Below are 24,091 nucleotides of genomic sequence, written 5' to 3'. Positions count from 1 at the left end.
CCATTGGCAAGGAAAAGCTTTAAGGAAACATCGCTTCACTCCAAACAAAAATGTAGCTTTTTTTTTTCCTTTTTTTCCTGTTTTTTTTTTAATGATATTAGCATTAAAACTGAGAACAATGCACCTATGCAACATACTGCTGTTCTTGCTGTGATAAGCTTAGTGAATTGCTTCAATTCGACGGGGGCTTGCTGGTCCCTCATAAGGCAAGCTCACTGTAAACTCTAGTCACACTACATCATCATTTAAGGCACTACAATAAGGGGACACACCAAACAACTCTTCATCACACATACCTGTGCAAAACAAATCAGAAGGTATCCTTGTCTCTCATGAAGCTCTACTCCTCTCTCAGTGCTACAGTGATGAGCTCTAACCATTGCATTATATCACATACATTCCAACATGAATCAATTCATTTTGGTTTAAATACAAAGGATACATCAAACTCCATCCCCAGGAACGTTTAAGAATTAGACAAACACTAAGTACAGAATTCAAGTATAATCACTACACATTTTGATTACAAAGACAGAACATTTGGGGTTAGCAGGAAGTTTTGCTCGTTATATTTTTCTAATCAATATGTACATATTTCATTTTATGTAAAATATTAAAACACCACCAATACAAAACTTCTAAAATAGTTTTAAATTCAGTAATAAACTTTAAAATCTGGATTTTTTTCCTTGTTTTTTTTCCTTTTTCTTTCTCTCTTTTTTGTGGTTTTTTTGCAATTCCTACATGCATGTACTGTATACAAGTCTTATTAAGAGTGCTTTAAAGTAGCTGTTGACATATCCAGGAGTATAAAAAGCTGTACACATCAATACAGTGATGTTTCGGTGCATGTCAAATTCAACTCCCTCCTCAACGCATCACGCGAGGCTTAAGAAAAACAGAACAAAGCAAAGCCCTGTGCTTCTGTGAAGGAATCCAGCTCCAGTCTAGGGCCAGCATCTCCTAAGTTAAGAGAAACCCAAGTTTAGAGCCGTGCTGCGCTGTTCGGTCTCGGCTGAAGATGGCAGCATCCCGACAAAGCTGCTGCGTTCTGTTACACAGTGAGAGCTTGCATACAGGTTGAGAAACAGAATCGTGTGATGAAGGCAATGAGAATGCAGCCGGGTTTATGGAGACACCTTAATCGTCAAGAACACAAAAGGGGTTTCAGAGTTTACATGGACTCCTGAATATGTAACATCGCTACAGGAGGCAGCTGCCTTGACCGGTCCTTAAACAAAGCAGAGCGGTAAACAAAACACATTGACAGGAACACGGAAATGGCTTTTGCAGAACCAAGGATGGTGTGAGAGACAGCGTGAATGAGAGAACAAACGTTAAAACGGCGACGCTTGGCTTTCAAACTGCTCCGGCACATCAACGTGCGCGGCAGTCTGAGTGCAACGATGGGTTTGTGTTAAGCTGCTAAGATATAACCTGTTAAAAATCGTCCTCAGGGTCTGTCTGCCGGGACATGGATGTTCTCTGCCCTTCGGAGTCGCGCAACGCAACAACTTTATGTAAATGGGACCACGAAGCTTTTAAAAGCATCTATTAAAATAAAAGTAAATAAAAGCTTAAAAGCTGCGTGTTAGTGTTAGCAATACTGAATTAGGGTTGGTAACACTAACCAAGTCCGCTAACGCTAACGGTCTGGTGACAAAGCATGCTGTTCAGTCAGGGACTGAACTCGCTAGAGCTGGGTTTTGAACAACACACACGCAAACCAAAGAAGGAACAAAACACGGAGAAACGAGAAATAAAAAGCCAGACAGCCATTACCAGGTTCATCAAAATTTCTTCTGCAACACCCCCAGCCCATTGCTTCTGGGGAACTACAAGTATGAGTACTGGTTGATCTTCGTTGGGCTCAGCGGATATCCAGTGTAAATAGTAGATCCTCTGGAAGCACCAATATAGGACTGGGGAGCAAATTGGGGTTGGTACTGGGCAGGTGGAACATTTGCAGACGTCAGCAGGCTCGGACCAACGCTCACAGGGACCTGGTGGACAAGCGTGCTGGGATGGGCAGCGTATGTGGTGTGCCGTGAGGAGCCCTGAGGAGAGAAGAGGTGGGCAATGGAGGTGGTGGAGCCCAGGGTTGCAGCAGTGGTTGGAGCATAAGTGTACATATGTGGCTGGCTGGACAGATGTGCACTTGCTGTTGCTGCTGCAAGGTGGGGATGCACTGGGCTGCTGTGCTGGAACGCATAGGGAGCCTGAGAAATAGTCGATGCAAGGGGTGCCACATAAGCTTGCTGCCTACGTGGGACAGCATTTCCACTTCTCTCCTGGGAGGCCAGCACTGTTGTTTGCTGGTTCTGTAAGGAGAAGGAAAAATAAGGTTAGTGGCTCAGAAGGTGAGCATGGAAGGGTCAGCCAGAGCCTTCTGATCAACACCTCTGATCTAGCTGCAAGACTGATGCTTCTGAGGATCCCCCCTTCCCAGCTCTGCAAACCCCTCAGATTTGAGAAGGGTTACTGCAGCTTCTCCAAGACAAAGGTTACACTTCTCCTCTACAACGGGATCAAACTGCCATATCTGGGGTACAGCACAACACAGCTGTACAAGCACAGGCAGGTTCTAAGACTGACCCAGCCCTTGAGCTCCTCACACATCCCTTCTTCGGCACCTCAGCGTGAGTGCAGTCATTTTAGTGCAAAGCCCATCTTGCTCCCATACCGTAACACTTCCTCTCTTCTAAATGGCTACTGCAGTTTGACTCAAAAGATCAAGAGGAGTGACACAAACTGAACTGAAACTAATCTCAAAGTTTCAAGGGAAGTCAGGTGCTAGTTGTTAGTTTGAGACACAAGGTCCAGCCTTAATAAAAGAATTCTTTGCCTTGAGAAACTTCACCTATACCCCCTAAAGACTTTACCTTGCACACCTACAAGACAGCATCAGCTTCAGGGAACTGTTCCCCTCAGTTCTTTGAAGCTGATTCTCCCTGCCATACAGCACAGTGTTTCTAAAGCATCATGTTCAAAGGTCAGCAGAAGTCACACGGTGCTTACCTGGCTGAGATTGAGAGGCTGCACACCGTTTGTTACCACGCGATGTGAGCGGTACCCAGTAGGTGTTATACAGCATCCTGATGATTGCCCGCTCATGGAGGCCACTGGCTTGGTCTTACTGGTACTGCTCAGGATGCCTGAAAGATTACAAAAGCTTAGTCCATTCTTCCCTCTTAAGTGCTGTGCCCTGTCTAACCAGCTTAGGCAACCAAAGAACATAATGGGACTATCCTCGTAACAAAGCCTTTCCTTCAATTATGATTTAAAAATCTGACCATACAAGAAATAAGCAGGAATATTTACATGTCTTTCTAAATGTGAAAAGCCAAACATATGTAAAAGGGAAATCTATCAATGAAACTGAAAACAGACCAAGGCTTGCACTCTCAGAACAGCAGCTGTGAAACCTAAAGCTGCTGAAGACCCAACGCAGATAGTCTAAAACTTCAAGGACAAAGGTGGCAGGGATAATGCAGCAGCTGAGCCATGGCAAAAACCTACCTGACACTTGGGTAGCTACGACGCAGTCACTGAGCTGTGTCTTCAGTGGTGGCACAATGATATTCCGAGAGCTGGAGCTGTCAGCTGCCTCTCTAGTGGGTAGCTCCAGGGCACCGCCTGTGCTCTCCAGAGAGGCAAGTGTGTCTATGGCATAAGGGCTGTTCAGGGAGGAGTCAGAATCAGGGGAGTCATTAACAGTAACGTAGCTGATGACATTGGACCTCTGCTTCATGCTCAAACTGCAGGAAAGAAAACAAAAACCAGTCAAATAAAAAACAGATGGGAAATATTCTAGCTTTTCCCACAAGATACAGGAAATCTCCCTCTGGGATGTCATACCCTCCCTCCTTGTCAGCTGGAATTCTGATTAACTAGAGACCCAAAGAGCACAGCAAACATGACACAGACTTCTCTGTCTCAGGCAGTGCTTCTTAGCCTGGAGCCAGGGCTTTGCATGGAGTGTTTTCCACAATCCTTGATGCCTGGGTTCAGATCAGGACAAATCAGTACTGGCTGCTTAAAGAGACTTCCTACCTGGCAGGTTTGTACTTGCTGTCCTCTTCTTCATCAGTGTCACTGCGAATGGTGATGACACTGACAGGCGGGCTTGGAGTGTCTGGGATCACGATGGGCTGGTGCTGCTCTGGCACTAGGATGAGCACATTGGAAGAGGAGGAGGTGGAGCGCAGAGGACTGCTGCCAATGAGCGAGTAAACCTGGGAGGGCACAGTCTCTACGGTTGAGCTGGGCCTGAAGGAAAACCAGAGCAACATTCAGCTACATGTGGGCAGGCTGGGACAAACCAGCACTGAGAACAGGCAGGATCCGGCAGGCTGGAGCACACATACAAGAAGAAACATCTTGAAAAGCACAAAGAGAACCTTAGTACACTCATACAGGAGAGTTGGTCCAACTCCAGGGACCAACACAGTGATGCTCTGAAGAGCATCATCCAAACACTGCCAGAAACCTGCCACCCCTTGTTCAACAGATGCCAACTGTATCACTTGTATTGCTATGGCACCAACACACCCCCAGTGTGTAAGAAACTCCCCTTTGATCAGTACAGTAAAGCACTTGGTCAACTACGTTCCTTGCACTCTCACGGAAGTTGGTACCATTTATATCACTGATTACAGTACAGACACTTTTTCCACCACATCTTTAAAAGCAACTATAGCACATTAAAAGTTATACGATTAGAGGATGCCTTTGTGATCAGAAGATCAGTTTTTCACATCACAAAGGCAACCTCCACTGTCCTGGGTTCAGATGTAACAGTTATGTTTCTCCTTCCTAGTATGGGGTGCACTGCTGTGCTCTGGCTTTACTCTGAGCACAATGCTGGTAACACACCAATGGTTTAGCTGTTGCTCAGTACCACCTACCCTGATCAACGACTCTGCGATCTCTCATGCTCTGCCAGTGAGGGGCACAAGAAGCTGGGAGGGAGAGACAGGACCCCTGACCCTAACTAGCCAGAGGGGTATTCCATATCTCATATGATATCCATATCATATCCATATGCCCAGCATAGAAAACTGGGGGGAGTGACCTGGAAGGCCCAGATCACTTGCTCGGGTTGGGTCGGGTATCAGTCAGTGGGTGGTGAGCAATTGTATTGGGCATCACTTGGGTTATTGGTTTTATTTTCTTTCCTTCCCTTTTCATTTTATATTCTCTCCCCTTATTATTTCCCTTAGCATCATTACTGTTAGTGGTGGTGGTAGCAGTTTGTATTATACTTTAGTTACTGGACTGTTCTTATCTCAGCCCATGGGATTTGCATTCTTTTCATCCTCCTCCCCATCCATGCCAGGAGCTGGGGGGGAAAAAAGGAGGAGGAGTGAGCAAGTACCTGTATGGCTCTGAGTTACCAGCTGGGCTTAAACCACGACATCCACAAATACACCCACATCTTTCTAGGACTGGAAAAGGAAGCCTTACTTGGCCGCGCTTGGTGCTGGCTGCTTGTTCTTCTTTGCTGGAGCATTGCTGCTCTGCTGCTGCCTAACAACATGAGTAACTCCAACGCTCAGAGGCTGTGCTGTGGCTAATGTCACATGGTTGGTCAGTAGCGATGGCTGCTGCATGAGAGTGCTGTACTGATTTCCATGGGAATGCGCATTCCTGGAGCGGGAAAAAAAACAAGAACAACCCCAGATTCCATGACTACACTGCAGGAAGAGCAAGCTGCACCGAGCCCCTGCACGACTCGGAAGGGAAGGGAGGAATTCTGTGCTATCCCAGGACACCACGTATTCCCGTTTGGCACAGAATTGAACCCTGTGTGTTCCCTACCTCCAGTCAGCCAACTGCTGGCTGCCGCTGATGGTCTCCGGAATCACGGCCGCTGGCTGAACGGAGTTGTGCAAAGCAACCCCTGGGAGCTGCTGCCAGGTGGAAGGAAGCAGAATCTGCTGGGTTCCCCCAGGCCAGGCCTGCTGCAAGACAACAAAGAAGACACACGGGTTCACTAGACTTCAGCTCCGACTGGGAGGAAGAGATGTGTTCCAAGCAATAAACACACTCGTGTAGATTGTTCGCTTGCAGAGACAATGGCACGACACTTGCGCTCTCTCAAAAGGTCTCAGTACAGCAAGAGACCAAGAAAACCAGAGCAAGCAGCTTCCCCTAATGCTTTGCTAAGCTTTTGTATCACAGATGTCACCTGGGGAAAAGCGGGTTAACATTGGGCAGAATACTGCACAATGCAGCCATATGTTGTACTGTCAGATGCAGCGCGAGGACTCGGGCCTTCTGCATGTGAGTTTACACATGCTGCTCTGCAGAAGGATTCCAAAATACGAAACCAATTTGGTCCTTTCTTGGTTTTCTGCCTTAGAGGGCTCACACTGAGAGAGCTGAGGCAGTGGTGGTACCTGGGAATGCACCCCGCTTCAACCGAAGTATTTAATCGAAAGGGATGTATGTGGAAGATGCTGTTGATTCATCAATATTATCAATGTTCCAGTCCAAATTGACAAAAAGCAGTTTTTTTTCAGGGGGGGAAACGACACCAAACCCAAAACCCCAAGTAAATTTGGCAGTTCTATGATTTGGAAGCTCTACGGCTCTCTGTCTTGCAGTTTCCGCTGCAAACCCATAAACCTGCTGCTTTAAATGAAGTACTTCTGCAAGTAACAGATCCACTTACTACAAATACCAGTTCCAAACAAGAAGCCTTCAAAGCAGAGAGCTGCTAAAACCTCTGCCAATGTAAGCGGAATAATAATAATAACAATAATAACCACATTAAAAATAAAGAGAAATATGTTAAAGTCACACCATGCGTCTTTCCAAAAGCCAACACCTGCACAAGACAAAGCAGAGAGTTTAATACAGCAAGATATAAATTCCCAATGAGAGGCAGAAATCGGGCCTTCCAAGCGACGAACTGCTTTGACAGAGGAAGGACAAAAATACGCAAAGCTTAGCAAATGGCTAATGCAAACTCAGGGGAAGCAGCGAGGGAGAAGGGTCGGAAGCACTAAAGGTGAGCAAAATCACGCCAAAGGCTCCCAGAATCCAAACAGAAATAGGAAAGTCCTCCAGAGAAACTCAGAATCCAGGCTCATAGTCTGGAGAGAGCTGGCTCTGATCTCCACTGCTGTACAGGGGAGTTGAATGCCAAGTCCACTGCACACACACACGGGAGAATAGAATTTGCCTGTTGAATCAGAGGCCCAAATACGCTGTTGATAACATCACTAACAAGTCACTTGTGTCCCAAGCTCTGCTACGGTCACCCCTTGCTGTTTACAGAGCCCAGACTGCAGCCTTTTCAGCAGTCAAAATTCACAAGGAGGAAAAGGGAGCCAGCCCTGGGTCTGTTCAGCTCAGAGCTGTGACCCGGGAGAACGCCACTCTCCTGCCTTCCCATCCTCAGCAACAGGGAGCAGTTAAGTTGGTTCACAAGAACTCAAACGAGTGGGTTTTCATTTCAATGCAGGTATGACTCAAGCAAATCCCACTTCAGCAGATGTCTCCCTCTTGGAAGAAAATGACACTCAAACTACTACTGAAAGCCACAAAAAACAACATGGGTCACATAATGGAATGTGCTTTGAAAGACATGTGAGGATACCAGCACTTAAGTGCACTGCAATGTTTTCATAAGCTTCACTTATCTGATTCTGGAGTTTGACAATGACTTCTTTGTGGCACTTGCAAAGTTGTTCTGATGCAGGTGCCAAATGAATACAGAAGAGGACAATTTTGGATACACACACTTCTTAAAGATGTGTTTCTTCTCTTTCCCCCAACCTTTTAAGAAATTGTTCCAAATAGCCTAAAAGCTTGCTGTGCCACTTTGGATACTAGAGCTCACCTTTAATTTCAACCAAGAAATACATACGAACTGAAAGCATCTGTGGAGAATAGTATCTTTATCTGGATGAAGCAAGCTACCTGCGATTGGCTATAAATAACAAAAGGCCAGAAAATTACTGTCAATGTTCAACAGAAGCTCAGAGAAATGGACTGCTGAAGCAATACATTAAAGAATTTGCTGTCATTATAGAGTTTTTAGCCTGTGCTTAATGACCTGAAACGTTTCTACATGCAAAGCAGCTTTACAGATCTTGAAAACAAAATAAGTAGCTAACTTGCCAAGTAGTTCAAATTCTGGCCATCCAGGTACCTGTAGCAGAGTCAAGCTAAAGGCTGATTCCTTTGTATTCAACAATCAAAAGACAAAGATAGGAGAGTAAGCGAAGAACAAGAACAATTGTAACTCTTCTACAGTATAGCTTAGAAGAGCTTTATAATGCTAAGCTAGCAAAAGCAATTGTCAATGGATCTGGATTCTTTACAGAGCCACACTAAACGTCAGAGTCAGACAGTGCTTCAGCAATGTTGGGGAGGAAAACAACAAGACATTAAGATGTAGCAAGAACACAGCCACAAGATGGCACATGCTTCCATGCCCTCTGCAAGTCGAAGTTAAAACAAAAACTCAGTTAGTGAACACAATCAAGGGAGGCAATTACCAGTACTGCAGCCGTCTGTTCTACTAGCGCTGGCCGGCCGGCTGCGCAGTTCAGAGTAAAGGGGACCGCATACTGCGGCGTGATGGTGGCTACTTGAGGATGAAGAGTTGCTACCATTAGTGGTGTACAGCTTCCCTGCAATGTAGATCAGGCAGTGAGTGAAACACACGTACTGAGGCAGGATTAAGCGGGTTCAGCAATAGGGCCAGAGAAGGTTTCACCTCACTGGCATTCTATGGGGCTTGAGCAGGCTCCAGAATTAATGGATGCAGTGGAACCAACACCCAGACTCTCTGGGCATGTTTCCTCTAAGCACTTACATGTCCCTGGGGGGGGGAACACAAGGAACAGGGAATTTGGGAACAGGATTTCTCCGATGACACAGTTAAAAAGTAAAGATAGTGTTCAGCTATTAACATTTTGCTGGGTCCCAGAGAGCAAGTTACACTCTGTGCACTGCACTAGCCATAACACAAACCGCACCCCTGGCAGGACACATTTACTATCATCCCTCCAAATTCACAATTCACATACAGTACTTGTGGGAAAATATAAGCTAAGGAATTTAACAGAAGGCACAACAGGTCTTTTGCATCATGGAAGAGCAAAGTTATCTGCAATGAAACTACCAAGACACATATTAGTATATCAAATGTCTAATTAAAACTAGATTCTTAGCATTCAATTTGCAGGCTCAGGAAAAGCAGGGTTTGGATTCAGATGGGCCTCCTTCAAGTGTATTCTGCTTTTTGGGTACCATTACCTGTATTATTACGCTAAACAAACCAGAGATCACAGAATGACACCAAAATCATTTGGACTGAACAATCTAAAACTTACTCCTCTGCAAGTAGGTCAGTAAGCACAATACACTGCCTGGAGAGTAAAACTAATGAAGTCTGTGTTAATGTCAGCAGGAGCTAAACCTATGCAGATAAATAAAACGTGCACTTCAATATAAAGGCAATTACAATTTGTCACTGAATAAAACCTGGGACTCACTGGGCACTCCCTATATATTAAAGCAGTACTTTTGGCATATAAAATTGCTTTAATTTACAACACATCACTGATGTGAAAACAGCATTTTCTTGTAATTATTTGTGCATTTTCCTATCCCATATTGTTTAAACTGTAAACAGAAACAGGTATGAAACAGCTACACGAAGTCACATTAACAATGAGGAGGAGCCAAAAATCATTTTGCTGATTTGAAGATGACATTTGAACAGCAGCCTGTTTTCAGCTGCTGAAAACTCCACACTTATTCTCATTATTAAATCAAGCTCCTAAAATAGATTCTATAAAATAAATTTGACTTTCAATATTTCAGGAAAAAAACCACCAAAACGCTGTCTTAGAATTGACCTACACTTAACCTGTTGGAGTGTTCTGAGGACCCCCTGCATTCATCCCAGCACCAAGGGAGCAGCCAGGTTCTCCTGGATGGTGGGAGGAATTGCAGTGAACTTTATGGGGTTTGGTTGGTTGGGTTTTTACCTGTGTGAGAACACCAGACTGGATCTGCAGTGGCTGTGCTGCAGGTGCTTGCGGTACAATTGGGACAGCATTCTCCATCCTTACTGGGAAGCCAGAATGCTTTGTAGTTGCCTGAAGTCCAGCTGTGGAGGACAAGAACACATCAGTGCTGAGCAGCTTTATTATTTCTTTTTAGTTTCTTTCCAAAATCAAATCCCTACCAGACAAGGGTGGAAGACAGGGTCAGAGGAAGAGAAGGAAAAGCCATTCCCTTTGACAAAAGCATACTAATAAAAGCCCAGCTGAAGTAAATACCTCTACAGTCCCAGTATGCCAATGCACAAGTATGGACAACCAGTCCTCAAAAGCTTGGCTCTAGCCATATTCATAGTCTTGCCTTCAGGAACACAGATACCTAATGCTATGTTCCTTGAGACCAAGTTCAAACCTTACACTATCAGTGATCAGTTCTCATGTCCTATAAACCCCTCCATAATAACACAATGCAGATCTAAGCATAAATACAGAACTTTCAGGACTCGGCTAGGCTTTGCTAACCTCACTTATCTGCAACCTGCAACAATGTGTTGCTAGCAAACTACACCACTGCACGGGTGCTTGTGAACTGAGATTCAACAGGAGATATTCACTCCTGACACACAACGCTTTCCTATATTCACATAGCTCTGGCTCCTCTCTTCACTGCTTTCTGTGGAATGCTGCTGTGTTCAGTTTGGGGGGAAAAACTGGTTCAGCGACCAGATGAAGACTGCAGCCTAGGCAGGCAAGATACTGTCACCTGCTCAAGCATGACCTGGAAGAGAACTGAATTGTCTACACACGCCTGACCTGATTCTGCACTTACATTTGAGGCATTCACAGGGCAGTCTGCTGTACTTTATCCATCCAGTACAAATTAAACCTTCCAATTCCTACTTAACAGTCTCACACAAAGGGTTTTTTCCACTTACTTTGAAAAGCAGGGGGACAAACAATGAACGTTTGCTGGAATGGGTCAGTCTGCGTGCAGATCTGGGTGGTTCCAGGTTGCAGGGAAACACTCTGTTGTGCTACTCCTGCAACTGGTGCTGCAGATGATGGATACAGAGCAGACTGATAGTTGAGCAGTGACACATCCGAGTTTGCCAGGGAAAGAGTAGCAGCTGCAGTAGAGTTGGAAGCCAATACGCTGGCCTAGGAATAAAAAAAGGAAAAGAAAACATTGGATTCATCATTTCTACTTGTTATAAAACAAACAACAGGAACCATCACTACTGCATCATGAACCAAGCACCAGGAAAAGGATTCAGGTAAAAGGCACAAGACAACATAGGGGAAAAAACATGAACTGCACCAACTTTACTTACACTGCTGAACTGACAGGCAAATGGGATCAAATGGAAGAAACAGACTGCCTTGGCCTGAGATTTGGAAAACTAAAATTCAAGACTACAAATTCTAGACACCAATTTAGTGTTTTGCAGGATTTGGCCTGAAAGCATGGAATTAGACTATGCCGTTTCTTTGATTAGTATAAAACGGCTCAAAGATCCATACCTGGTTGTGGACTGTATTGAGCTGGTTGTTAAAGCTCATTGTGAGATTTGTGCTTGTATTAGGAGCAACATGAGTTGTGAATGGGCTCTTAATCTGGTTCACTGTATCGTACATATTAACTCTTCTCTTGCAGATCTCCATATTCTGGAAGCAGGATTTCACACTGAAACAGAATGATAGGAGGACAGTATTAGATATGTAAAAACAGGCCAAGAGAGACACGAGACATTCCCAGCCTAATGCATGTGCCTTTAGGTTTAGTTTCTGGGGGTAACAAAGAATGTCCTAAACCACAAAAAGGAATCTTATGAACATTCCACTCCTTATCCATGCCAGTGCTTTTTTCAGATCAGCCAGAAACTGCAGAAAACAGCACTGACAGAAAGCAGAAAAGAAATCTAAGGGAACTTACTGATTACTGTGTGGGAAATCCAGGAGATGGGCCATTGTAACAAAATTATGGTTCAAAGTCTTCAGTGGAGTAATTCTCTTATCTGCATCAATTGTCAACATTTTCTTCAACAAATCAATGTATTCCCTTCGGTCAGCCTTCTCTGCCAACATGTCAGTTCCTTCTAAGTCTGTAGACATATTCACCTTGAAAATAAGATGAGAGCAGGTCACACCAACATCAAATTAACTGCTACCCAAGGATTCGGTAACTTCACATCACACTAATATTTATGAAGCATTTCTATCTCTTAGCCAGCATATCAGTTTTAGGTAGCACAGCTCTACCAACCAACCTTTCTCTTGCTCATCCTATAAAAGGAGTCAAACTTAATGCATGGAATTCTCATCTTAATGTGAAGTTGGTCTGTTCAATAGATAGCAACCAGGACTCCTTCTCCACTGCCTGGCAATATGCCCCTCTTTCTATGGGCAGGGCTGTAAGGGGCTAGTGAATCAGAATGACAAGATTCTGCATTCTCTGCACAGATGTAATTGCTACAAAAGCAACCGAAAACTGAGACCAACACATTTAAGATTCAAGGCCTCGTGTCTTTAATACAGTGACTTCTGATGCAAACTGGCACCATGGCAAACCTGCACTGGTGTTCTCAACAGCAGCTGGAACAGGACAGCTCCGGCACAGAAGACTCATTTTTAGATCCCAATGATGTATGCAATTGATATGACAGTATCTGTGTGCTACAAGACCTCCACCTACCTGCGCCATATCATCCAAACAGTTGAATATATATTTCCGAGCTTCTTTTGATTTTATTGCTGTCTCCAACTCATGTTCTTCCGGGGTCTATAAAAGAAAGCATTTGTTAATATAAACTGAAACACTGCGTATCGATGAAGAGAAAGCTGCAAGTAAAGAGCAAAGCCAGGGGACCTTTTGCCTGCATTAAGATAAATCACGTGCCAGGAGGCCAAACCAAACCAGCCCTGGGTTCTCATTTCCTCATCTGGAAAGATCATTCATTGCAAAGCTGACAGTGCAGTAGCCAGAAGAACTGAAGATTTCTGACTTAGGAAGAGAAGAAGCTATAAGTATTTTAAACCCTCTTCCTTTTGCTGCTCAGCTTTCAAGGCAAACCAAGCATATATCTGATTTTTCTCCTGCCCTCTGCCAGTACACAAATAGATTTCTGTTAAAGTAAGACCACCATGAAAAACTCTGTATTTTACTCTCTGTATTGTTAGGAGATGACAACAAGATGACATACTTCACCAAGAATGAGCAGGCCATAATAAGTAACCATTATCTCAATTACTTTAACACCCACTCTTTGCTGGTACTATCATGCACAGCTGCTATTGTTAGACCAGTACCAGGTCTGTAGTCTCTAAAATGAAACACCCAGATCAGCTGTACTTGAACAGCGTTTCAAATCCAATCTCCACTCAGACTGATTTCATGGCACACTAAACCTTGGTGTGAATTGAAATCAAGTCCTCGATGAACAGACCAGAATCAGCGATGCGAAGCACACAAACCTTTAGCCTCCACAGTGGGTATCCCAAATTCGGATCTCTGTTAAAGAACCTGCTTGTTTTCGTTCCCGCACTGAGAAGATACTCCGCTGGCAAGCCTTGAGTCTGTGAAATATAACGGATCTAGGAAAGAAGATTGCAAGAATGAGGACTCCCCATAGAAAGAACTTGGACCCAACAGAGCAACCATCAGCTGGATTTGTTCACAGCAAACACGGAATTACCTGTAAAGAAAGAATACCCAAGAAACCGAAACTACAAAATCAAAGGGACTATCTCAAGCCTTTATAGGGACACTTAACTTTTTGAATCGTATTATATGCAGAAATTTTAGGTTTTGAATACATCTTTCTTATTTTTTGCCCGAGTATATGCGAGCTGTAAGCTTTAGACTTTACAAGACTCCAAGCTTTGGAGACCTGGAGAAAATAACACCAATAGGCTTTTGCATCAGCAATGTAAAAAGCACACATTTTGAGAGAAAATACCACAGCAGTTATCACGTACGTGTATATAATTAAAGGCATAAGTATCCAAGCAACATTGCTGTGACTGGCTACAGAGAGCCTAGGCACACGATTCCAGGATAATGTCAGGGTAAAGCTCTCACTGTCCAAGCCAAGACCAAACCTTCAGCGCAATCAGATTCTTCTGGCCTCAAAACCATTTAGTAGAGCTGATACGTAGCCAAAAAATGGCTCAGAGCTCTGGAAAATGCCCCTGAGTATTTGTGACAGCATCAATAAGACCCCGGTAAAGAGTTTCCAAAGACAAAGGTATGCCCAAAAGGAAAGAAAATAGCCATTATGAAAAAGCATAATAATCAGCTTTCTGAAACATTCCAAATGTTGCCCAATTTCTCATGGTATTTGCTTTCCAAGATGTCACTTTTCTCACTGAACATTGCCTTTGTCACAACTATCCACTCAAAGGAGTCTATTTAAAAGTCTAAGGGACCCCCCCCCCAATAACCATCAGTTACAGGTCCTTTAGCACGTCTCATTTCTTCTTTGCAAATCTGCTATTCCACTGCATCAAAACCAGCTGAAAATCACAGGGCACTTAACTCACGGTTATGACTAGTGAGCCACATGAATTCATGGACTCATTTTCTGCCAGTGTTGATCTGAAGCATCTGCAGGTGACTACCTTTTATACAGCTCAGCTAAGAGGTTTGTTAGTTTTGGAATATATAACTCTTCAGCTGTGCAAAGTGTGTTTAAAATAGGGATTGTGAATCCCAGCCCAGCCCATGGATGGGTTTCATTCCATTCCTGGAGAAGTCCATTCACAACTTCTGCCTGAACTTCCACTTGCCCCTGCAGAACCTCATGGAAGCAAATCACCCTAAGTTTTCAAGGGCAATTCAAGTCATCAAAAGCAAGGACACGAAGTCACACCTCAGCCTGCCTCAAAGGACTGCAAAATCCTGGCTATTAAGCAATGGAAAAAGCACCTCCTCCCCACCCACCTCCATGACTAGATAAGCTTCTCAGAATTACACACAACTCTGTGTGCAAGGAAACCACCATGCCCTACCTCAGGTTTTTTCTAACTCATTCTGCTTATTAAGGTACCACTGTGTTTCCTTTGGAAATCTGCAGTGCTGGGAAGACAGAACCCAAGTTCTCAACCTTACTAAATTCTAATGTGTTTTATCACAACTATACCAAGCACTTTAATAAGACACCACCATAAAAACCAGAGTGGAAAACTTACCCTCCAAAAACTTGTCATATAGGCTTCGTTGCCCTTTTAAAGGCAACTGACTAGCCCAGGTAATAATGCTATGTACCCATGGAAAGACCTAATTAGTTAAAGATGCCCTTTCAGACTCTTGCCCTTTTATTTCAGAGACAGCTTGGAGCTCACACTTAGCATTAAAGATGAGGTCTGCTGTAGGTATTAACAGAACAGGAATGATTGGCTTGCTCTGTCTCCACATGGAAAAACTGCCCTCATGGTGAAATTACAGAGGGTGTTTCAAGCCAGGGTACACACACCTCACTTCTGCTTGGGACTGGAAGGGATTTCAACAGCTTTTGGGTTTGGAAGCCAGGGGGTTAAGTATAAATTCACTCTATGTATCGGATAACGACATGCAACTCAAGTCAAACCACACAGAACTCTTTGGTTCTCTGTAAGACAGAACCAGACAAAGGGAGTATCACAGAGGGAAAATGAACTTAAGATGTCAGACAACAGCGATGTGTACCAGATGAAATTTGATGTAGGACACATTGGCTTCAGAGGGTCCAATGACAGATCACTGCAGTTCCATTTGAACATCCCCACCTCTGCCATGTGCTCTCACCTGATCGTACTCAGATGCTCCTGGATACAGAGGCCAGCCCAGAAACAGCTCAGCTATCACACAGCCCAGCGACCACATGTCAATAGCTTCACAGAATGGCAAACCCAGTATGATCTCAGGAGCTCTGTTGAAAAGAAAGAAAAAGCAAAGTCCTTGACTCTGAAAGCAGGCAGTTCTTTCCCCTGGATAACACCCCTCCTTTTCTCCCCCGAGCACAAGTGAATCCCTGTGAAACCAAGCGATTTCACTTTAAAGCAGATGTTTTCCTCCAGTGGCCTAACAGATCCCAACCTTTTTAGGACTTAGTGGCACAGCTGGGTTCGCTTTATTGCCGTGGTGCCCTCCAGCTCCTAGGTAGCCTCTACACAACAGTGCTATGAAGTTACAGCACACAACCTGGCCTAAGAGCATTGACAACAAAAGCTCTGGCAAAAGAATGACTTTTCCCAGAGGAAGGTCTCCAGATCCCAGCTGCAGGAGGCTGCCTGCTTCCACCTGGAAAAGAACAGCATCTGCAGAGCAAGTCACCTCACTTCAGACAGCTGCTCTTGTTTCTAGCAGCAGGTTTCCACCCAGGGTTTGTTTGGAGTTTCCACTTTAAAATGGATGGAGAGCAACACAGCTGGAGGTTGCGATGGCTTCGCAAGGTTGTATTACAGGTTTGTGTGCACTGAACCACGCCTAATGCAAAACTTACCTGCCTGGCCTAGCCTTTAGGAGAAGGGGATGGAAAAAACTAAACTCCAAGCAGGGTTTGCTCCTGCAACAGGCTGGGATTTCAGGGAGATTTTTGTCTGGCACTGACTCATAAAACAAAAGGATGCTTTAGTACAACTCTTCACCTACACACAAGCTCAAACAAACCAATGCCATCCTGCCAGGCTAAATGCTGGTCATACATTTGCATAGACCATCAAACCCAAGTGCTGCAAAACCCCCTGTGTGAGCTGGTGTGGGAATTTACTCTGGAAAGTACAGGAAACACAAAACCCTTGATCTCCTTCATGCATCACCAGTACAAGCGCAAAGGAAGAGAGACGAGTCCTGTTTTCTGGTCATGACTCAGGGAGCATCCCCCAGTTTGTGGGGCATTCCTTGTGTACAGCGTGGATGTTTCTGGGTTTGAAACAGAAATTTCTTACAAAATAAAACCCACAAATTTCTGTGTTTTTAACAGAAATAAAGGCTCTGGAACCAGTTCTGCTCTTTCTACAGAGTTGTAAAGAACAGGGCTTGCACAATGCACAGGTGTCAGCAGATCCTCCACTCGCCTTCCTCAACTGTTCCACCTGAGCGTAGCTCTGTTTGTACATGGCAAGAAGTGACTCTCCAATTACTCACGCTGTGTCGTGGTGACACAAATACAGCTTTTGTTTTAGGAGACTACACCATTACCATTAGCAACAGCACAAACACACAGCTGCCCCTGAGAAAGCACAAGATCTAGCAAGAAAAGATGGTTGAACCAGCTGTTTGCTGCAGTGAGCCCATAGCTCTTCCCTATCATTCACCTTTAAAGAAAGGAGGCTCTATTATGCCTGAGCCCCCCAAAACAGAGCCATGATGCACCCTTAGTAATGAGAATAACAGATAATCTAAGTGAAGACTCGCTCTCCCTGTCATTGATCTGTTCCCACCCTGTCTATCCCCGACAGCAGCCAGCTTTGCAATGGTTTCACTTACATGAAAACAGAAAATGATTATGCAAATACGGTAATTATTTGACATCTGAGTGCTGAATGTCCTGCTAAATAGCTGTATTTCAAAGAACTGTGCAGGAATAGATCCAACATCCTCTAGGCTGACACACGCAAACACGAGGAAACCAGTTCTGTAGTACTTTATTCTTCACAAGCACAGCAAGTACAACACAGTCACTCACACATTAGTCTATCAGTCACCATCAAACTGTATCGATCCTCTTGTTTATCCTGCTAACGTAGGAATTCCCAATCCAGGCAGGATAAAAACCTGCTGTATAAGGAACATTGCACGTGTAAGCTTTCTTGGTTTGGACTGGCAAGCAGAGCATGCTTAAAGCTCCACAAGTCCATTAAAAGAATCCCACCGAAAATTCCAATGGAAAGAAAGATGAGTGGCACCAAAGGCTGGATGTGACATTTGTTAGTGTTTAACTACATGCTGGAACTTCGGTATTCTGGAACCTCATTACTGAAATGATAGCAAGCTGAACTCTGTGCATTTTATTCCCTGAAACTAAGTAAGTTCTCAAGAGCCACCTGATTTAATTTTGATTGCAGGACAGAGCTGATAAATCAGACTCTCCCTCATCTCCTTTTACACCACTGTAATTAGTGGCCTTATGTAGGCTGAGCAGGACAACTGGCAGAGGTCACTTTCATAGCTGGTCTGTCAGAGATTAAAGTGATTTTACTATCTTAAGCTCTTGGAAATAGAAATGAGCAACAGTCCTTCTTCACATACACGCTTGCCAAACTCTTGACTTCCAAAGCTGGCAAATGTGCTCAGGCAGTCCCTGAAGAGAGAGGATTCCCAGCAGTAATGGAAAAATCAGAGACCTAAACATTTCAGAACACACCATGTTGACAGCTGGGTCTCCAGCCCTCCACCTTGTGAAGGATGATAGCAAGATGAAGCTTGCACAACCGCAACTAGGAAGCCATGATCACCACTGATCACCATGACTGGGACAGAAGTGGGTCATGCAGCCCAAAGGAGAGGTAAGGAAGGGATACTGGTGTACCCTGCACTCCCTCAGCACCCAGTGCCACCTTCTCATGGCCCAGATTGTTCAGTCCTTCAGCTTAGCAGCTTCAATTTGTAGGTGCCTCTACAGGAATCAGGAGGTAGGGATGTGAGCAGGACTCATACGATGCTGCACTTATACCGTGGGACACCAGTAACCCTCCCTCTCTGGACAGCAGGGAGATCAGTCTTCCCAGGGATTGTTTTAATGCAAGCTGTCTGCTTCCTTCTCTTGTTTATCCTCCCCAGGGAGAACAAAAGCGTCCATACTGTTCTCACCTGACGTAGGAAGCACATACTCTCAGGTCAGGAATTACTCCTAGTAGATCTTGGGACTGCCACAGAAACTGCTCACTGCATAAAACACGACTGTCAGAAGTCCATGCCTGGCTTTGGACTTCATAGGCACTTCTGCTCTCACTTTAAGTCATGCTCCATCCCAACTGAGTGATGCTCACGGAGGCCAAGGCAGGCTGACAACCGCCAGCAGCACAGTCGGAGCGTGCAGTGAGCAGGGCTGTTGGACAAAATGCCCTCCAGCAGCACTGGGCATAGTTAATAAAGGAAGGTTTTTTCCTTCAGGGTGCATATATCAGAAAACTCACCTTAGAGTGCCCGAGCTTGGCTGGTTTAGAGGTTGCTACAGGAGTCAGAGGTTACATAAACGCCAGCAACAGGTATTAAAACCAAGAAAGCGAACACAGAAGATGATGGTTATTCTTAAGAGCTGACAGAGAACCAAACAGCCCACACTGTTTTGTTAAACTGGAAAAAACCATCCAACTGGGAACTCCTGTGAACACGATTAAGAAATCCAGTTCTCCCACCATAAGCTGGTTTGTACACCGTCTCCATCAGTTCCTAGATTATGGATTTTAGTAATCACCACCATTAAGGTAATTACATATCACTAAATATTAGATTTCTACATCACAGCATTCTTGCCTTCAGTCAAGCAGACAGCCTTAAACACCAGCTACTCTCTGCTTATTTGCCTTTCTGGCAGCGTCAGTCACCCTGCATCAGGGAGGTGGAAGTGGCTGGGAGTTCAGTGCTGCACACAAAAATGAAGCAGACAGCTTCCCTCCCAGCAAACCCTTTCAGATACTTATCATCCCTTGCTGCTTTTGCCTCAGCCAAATCTGGGTTTAGCGATACGGAAACTGGAAAGCACTATATGCCTCCCCAAACTGCTCTGCTCACATGTGCTGCAAGTCAGATAGAGCTGATTCTTGATCAGTGGTTGCCTCTCCTAAAGCAACAACAGAACTGGTAATGCATTTTAGATAGCGAGCATTTTAACAGAGCTACAGCACACAGAGGACAACTGCATTACAGAAATTAACAATCAAAAGTTTAGAATAGGGAAAATTGGTGCCAATGGGTGAAGATCGTGAGGAATGGATGAAAAGCCTGCAACAAGTGAAAGAAAAAGCACAGGTACTCAGTGTAAGAGGGAGTAAATAAAAAACCAACCTCAAAACAAAAGGGAGCAAGAATACAAGGAGTATGAGGAATGAACAGACCAAGCCTACAAGCTTTAAACTGAAGCTCAGAGGATGTGGGAAAGACATCAAACAGGGCAGAGACACGGCGTGGGGTGGAGTGTCTCGAGTCCTCTGTCTCGTCTCAGCTGGAAGGACTAGATACTGGTTAAGTTCTGTGTCAAGTGAGCTCGCATTCCACCAAAAGCCACCCTAACACAGCAGACTTTTCACATCCCTCTGATGCCACAAGTTCTTTCTGCATCCATTTATTGAAGTTCACTGCTACCAGGATTGAAATACACACTGTTAACAGAACCATGCTGCACAGTTTCCGAGTTTTGACATTTTTGCCCATAGGTTTTAATTCTTAGGAGTTGGGTAGAAGCCATTCCTGCATTTGCCTAGGGGAAGCAGAGATGTAGCTCATGAGGGTTTTAAAAGAGCTACAGGTCTCATGAAAGCATGACTTACCCAGGGTTGACACAGGAAGTCATGTGCTCACAAAGTGGCTTCAGATAAAGATGGAACCAATAAAAAAAAGGCAGGACAAAAAGACAGGAATCCTTTCGACTTTTCTCCCTTCTAAATGACCACTGTCAATGGACTCGTTTCAGATCATGGCAAGCTATCAAAAATTCACTACTTAGTAGCCACATACTGCTTCCCCAGGTTGCTACTAGACACATCACCACAAGCTAGCAACAGGGTAAAACTTACTGCACTAATACAGGGGAAAAGGGAGGTACTGGACTGCATGATGGCACACTCACAAAGCAGAAGTTCTATTTATTTACATACAAATGGGGGGGGGGACGGACAGGAACCATGCAGAACATTGGAGAGCCTGATCATTTCCTCCTCCCCCCTTAAGTAGGATTAGGCCTAATGGCAGAAGAATTACCTATGTGCAAAAACAAACCCCTAGCACACCATCAGGAGCAGCTTTTCCTCTGCTCACACAGCATATGAAAGCGAGCACTGTGTCAATACTCACCTGTAATAACGTGACTGCAAGTAAGTGGAGCACACTGCTTTAGACACATGGCTGGCTGAACCGAAGTCGATCACCTTCACTCTGTAGGGCTGGCGTGCAGGATCCACCAACATGATGTTTTCTGGTTTCAGGTCAGCATGTATCAGACCCAAGCTCTTCAGCTTCATCAAGGCAGTAGCCACTTGCTGCAGAATTGGCCGGATGTATTTCAAGGGCAATGGACTGAATTTGTTTTGCTTTAAGAAATCATATAAGTTCTGTTCCAGCATCTCAAATACAAGGCATGTATGATTCTTGTGTTGAAAGCACTCGTAGGAGCGAACAAAGTTGTATTCATCAGCATTCTCACTGCTCAAGCGAGAGAGGATGCTCACCTCTATCTGGCCCTGCCTAGCGTAAGAAGGATGGTTCTTCAGGATTTTGATGGCTACAATCTCCTTTGTGCTACGCTTCCAGCATTTTGCCACCTGCCCAAACGTCCCTCTGCCCAGGAATTCCAAGACCTCATAGCTGTTGGTCATAGAGCACAGGATCTCATGCTGGACCAGCTGGTAATCACCTTCACCACTGGAACTGCTGCTTTTAGTGGTTACCGTGGTGGTTGTGGCCGCAGCACCCACCGCAGGTCTGTTTTGCAGCATGAGAGGTGGATGTTCCTCAATTATCTGCACACTACCGTTGCTGTCGACCTCTTCACTTTTCCTTTTTAATCCACATTTTTGGTATGGTTCCAGTAAAGAAAGGTTGCTCCTACGTGTTAGGGTTTGGCTGTTCTGGAAGGACGCTGTTGCACTGCTGCCTGTGCTGTCAGCTGCTGTCACTGCAACGTGCTCAACTGAAGGAGCAGGGAGCAGGAGGTTCTGATCGTAAGCAGGGATGCTGAAGTTGGCTACCTGATGAGAGGAGCTTGCTTGCCCTTGAGCTGCTGGGAGGTTTTTGCTGTGGGTATAATATGTGTCACTACTGCTCTGTCCTGAAACATCCCAGACAGAGAGCTCCACTTTCAGTTTCTTGGCACTGCAGAAGGCACTCGAGGATACTGACGGAGAGGAGAACACCTGCAGCTGTGAGGCCATACCTGAAAAGGGAGAGGAGAACTCATTAGGACTGCTCAATGGCAGCAGGCTGTGACAGAATGAGATCCTCCATCTGCACAAGAAACAGAACTAGGAGTGTTTTTCTAAGTGCCGTATGGTACCTACCACCTAAGAAGGTGGCCTTTCGAACTGCTGATCCTAAGGGCATCCACAGAGCAAGGTCTGCAGTGGAATTACAGCATTTTACCTCACTGCTTACATCATAAGAAGCAGGCAGCCCTTTATCTAGCCTTCTGAAGGCTAAAGAAACCCTGACATGAAATAGGACAACAGTGCTGATGAATGGAAGCAGGAAGACACCAAATAAAGTTCCTCCCCCGCTTCTATTTCCCTACAAGTGTACAAATAAACCCGAACCGAACCGAACGTACTGATGTTGACCGCGGTGGCGTACGGCGCCCCATGGGGACCGCGCACTCCGTGCAAGACGAACGACATGGAACGCCACGACTTGCGGGCGAACACGAGGAGCGCGCTGCCAACCGCCTCGTTCAAGCCGGTGGCCAGATCCCGCAGCCAGTGGGCGAGAAACCGCCGCCGAGGGGGGCCCTCGGTGCCCCGCAGCCAGCGGGCGAGAAACCGCCGCCGAGGGGGGCCCTCGGTGCCCCGCAGCCAGCGGGAGAGGACCCGCGGCCGAAGGAGGCCACCGGTGCCCTGCCAGGAGCGTGTGAGAAGCGGCCGTCGAGGCGGGTCCTCGGTGCTCTGCAACCAGCGGGCGAGAAACCGCCGTCGGGGAGGGCCCTCCAAGTCCCGCTGCCAGCGGGTGAGAAACTGCCGCCGAGGGGGGCCCTCCGTGTCCTGCCGTGATGGGGCGAGACGGGGCGGTGCGGACGGGCTCCCCATGCTCCGCAACCAGCGGCTGAGAAACCGCCGTCGGGGGGGACCCTGCAAGCCCCGCAGCCAAGGTGCAAGCAACAGCCTCGGACGGTGGGGCGCCCAGCCCCGCCACAGAAGCCGCCGGCAGGGCGGCCCCTCCATGGCCGGCCACCGGCGAGCGAAAAACCGCAGCCGCAGAGGCCTCCCCGAGCCCTCGGAGCGGAGGAAGCAGCGCCGGCCGCGTCCTGCTCGGGGCCGGAGTCCGTTGTCAGGGGTCACTACGGCCCCCACCCACTCCACCCACCCCACCCACCCCCGCCGCGCGCCGTGGAACTCACCGCCGGTTGGACGTTCTCAGCCGCGCGCCGGACCTGCCTGCGGGACACGCGGGGGTGCGGAGCCCCGCAACGGGTGCGTCATAGCCCCCGCCGCGGCCGCCGGCCCGGCCCGCTCGGCCCGCGCACGCCGGGGGGAGCCCCCAGGCCGCTGCTTCGCCGCCGCCAGGCTCCGCCGCGCTCCCCCCTACCCCGGGCTCCCCCCCCCCCCTTCTCGGCCTCCGCCGCCGCCGCCACGGGCCCGAGCGCTCCCGCCCCGCCGCCCCGGGACCCCCGCGCCAGACTGAGCCAGCCGAGCCCCGAGCCGGCCAGGCGGCCCAAGCCCCACCACGTGACCCCGCTCCTCCCCTGCGACGCCTGCGCGGCGGAAAGTGGGGGGGGCCGCGCCGGCGCCGCCGAAGCGGAAGCGGCGGGGCTGAGGCCGGGGTGGGTCCCGTTGAACCGGGCTTGGTCCCGGGGAACCCGGCTTGGAGCTGGCGGCACTCGGGGCTGCGGGGAGGCGGCTCCGTGGGGGCCGGTGTGCGTTAAGCGAGCACGGAAGAGGCAGCGTGCGGCCCGGAGCTCAGCGGGAGATCCGTGGCTGGGCTGAGGGCTCCGGGGGGTTCAGTGTGGAGAATTGAAGGCTCAGGGGGGACCTGATCGCTCCCTACAACTGCCTGAGAGGAGGATGGAGCCAGGAGGGGCTGGGCTCTGCTCCCAAGGAACAAGGGATGGGACAAGAGGAAACGGCCTCAAGCTGCCCCAGGGCAGGTTTAGATGGAGCTGAGGAACAATTCCTGCCCCAGAGGGTGCTCAGGCATTGGAACAGGCTGCCCAGGGCAGGGCTGC

General features: G+C 46.8%; 1 protein-coding gene across 4 annotated transcripts; it reads right to left on the bottom strand.

Annotated features, from left to right (window-relative positions):
* Nucleotides 1–1,791: 1,791 nt before the first annotated feature.
* Nucleotides 1,792–23,436, bottom strand: HIPK1 (homeodomain interacting protein kinase 1). 4 transcript variants are annotated; one of them, XM_057426879.1, is made up of 16 exons: nt 23,267–23,436; nt 21,016–22,093; nt 15,808–15,931; nt 13,497–13,616; nt 12,718–12,804; nt 11,959–12,143; nt 11,547–11,709; nt 10,961–11,183; nt 10,011–10,132; nt 8,511–8,645; nt 5,821–5,963; nt 5,467–5,649; nt 4,054–4,269; nt 3,520–3,758; nt 3,019–3,155; nt 1,792–2,321 (listed from the first exon to the last, which is right to left on the bottom strand). In XM_057426879.1, the coding sequence occupies exons 2-16, from the start codon at nt 22,089–22,091 to the stop codon at nt 1,836–1,838; spliced, it is 3,639 nt and encodes a 1,212-aa protein (XP_057282862.1). In that variant the 5' UTR covers nt 22,092–22,093; nt 23,267–23,436; the 3' UTR covers nt 1,792–1,835. The 4 variants fall into 4 exon arrangements, with proteins under 4 accessions (XP_057282862.1, XP_057282863.1, XP_057282864.1 ...); XM_057426880.1 differs by having other exon boundaries at nt 5,821–5,960; XM_057426881.1 differs by lacking the exon at nt 8,511–8,645.
* Nucleotides 23,437–24,091: the final 655 nt, after the last annotated feature.

This window comes from Pezoporus wallicus, unplaced genomic scaffold, assembly GCF_028554395.1.
Source record: "Pezoporus wallicus isolate ANWC-B61680 ecotype Strahan unplaced genomic scaffold, APGP_CSIRO_Pwel_v1 contig_11646, whole genome shotgun sequence".
NCBI classification, from domain to species: Eukaryota; Metazoa; Chordata; class Aves; order Psittaciformes; family Psittacidae; genus Pezoporus; species Pezoporus wallicus.
Note: the sequence above shows the minus strand (reverse complement) of the source record. Positions and strands in the feature narration are given on the sequence as shown.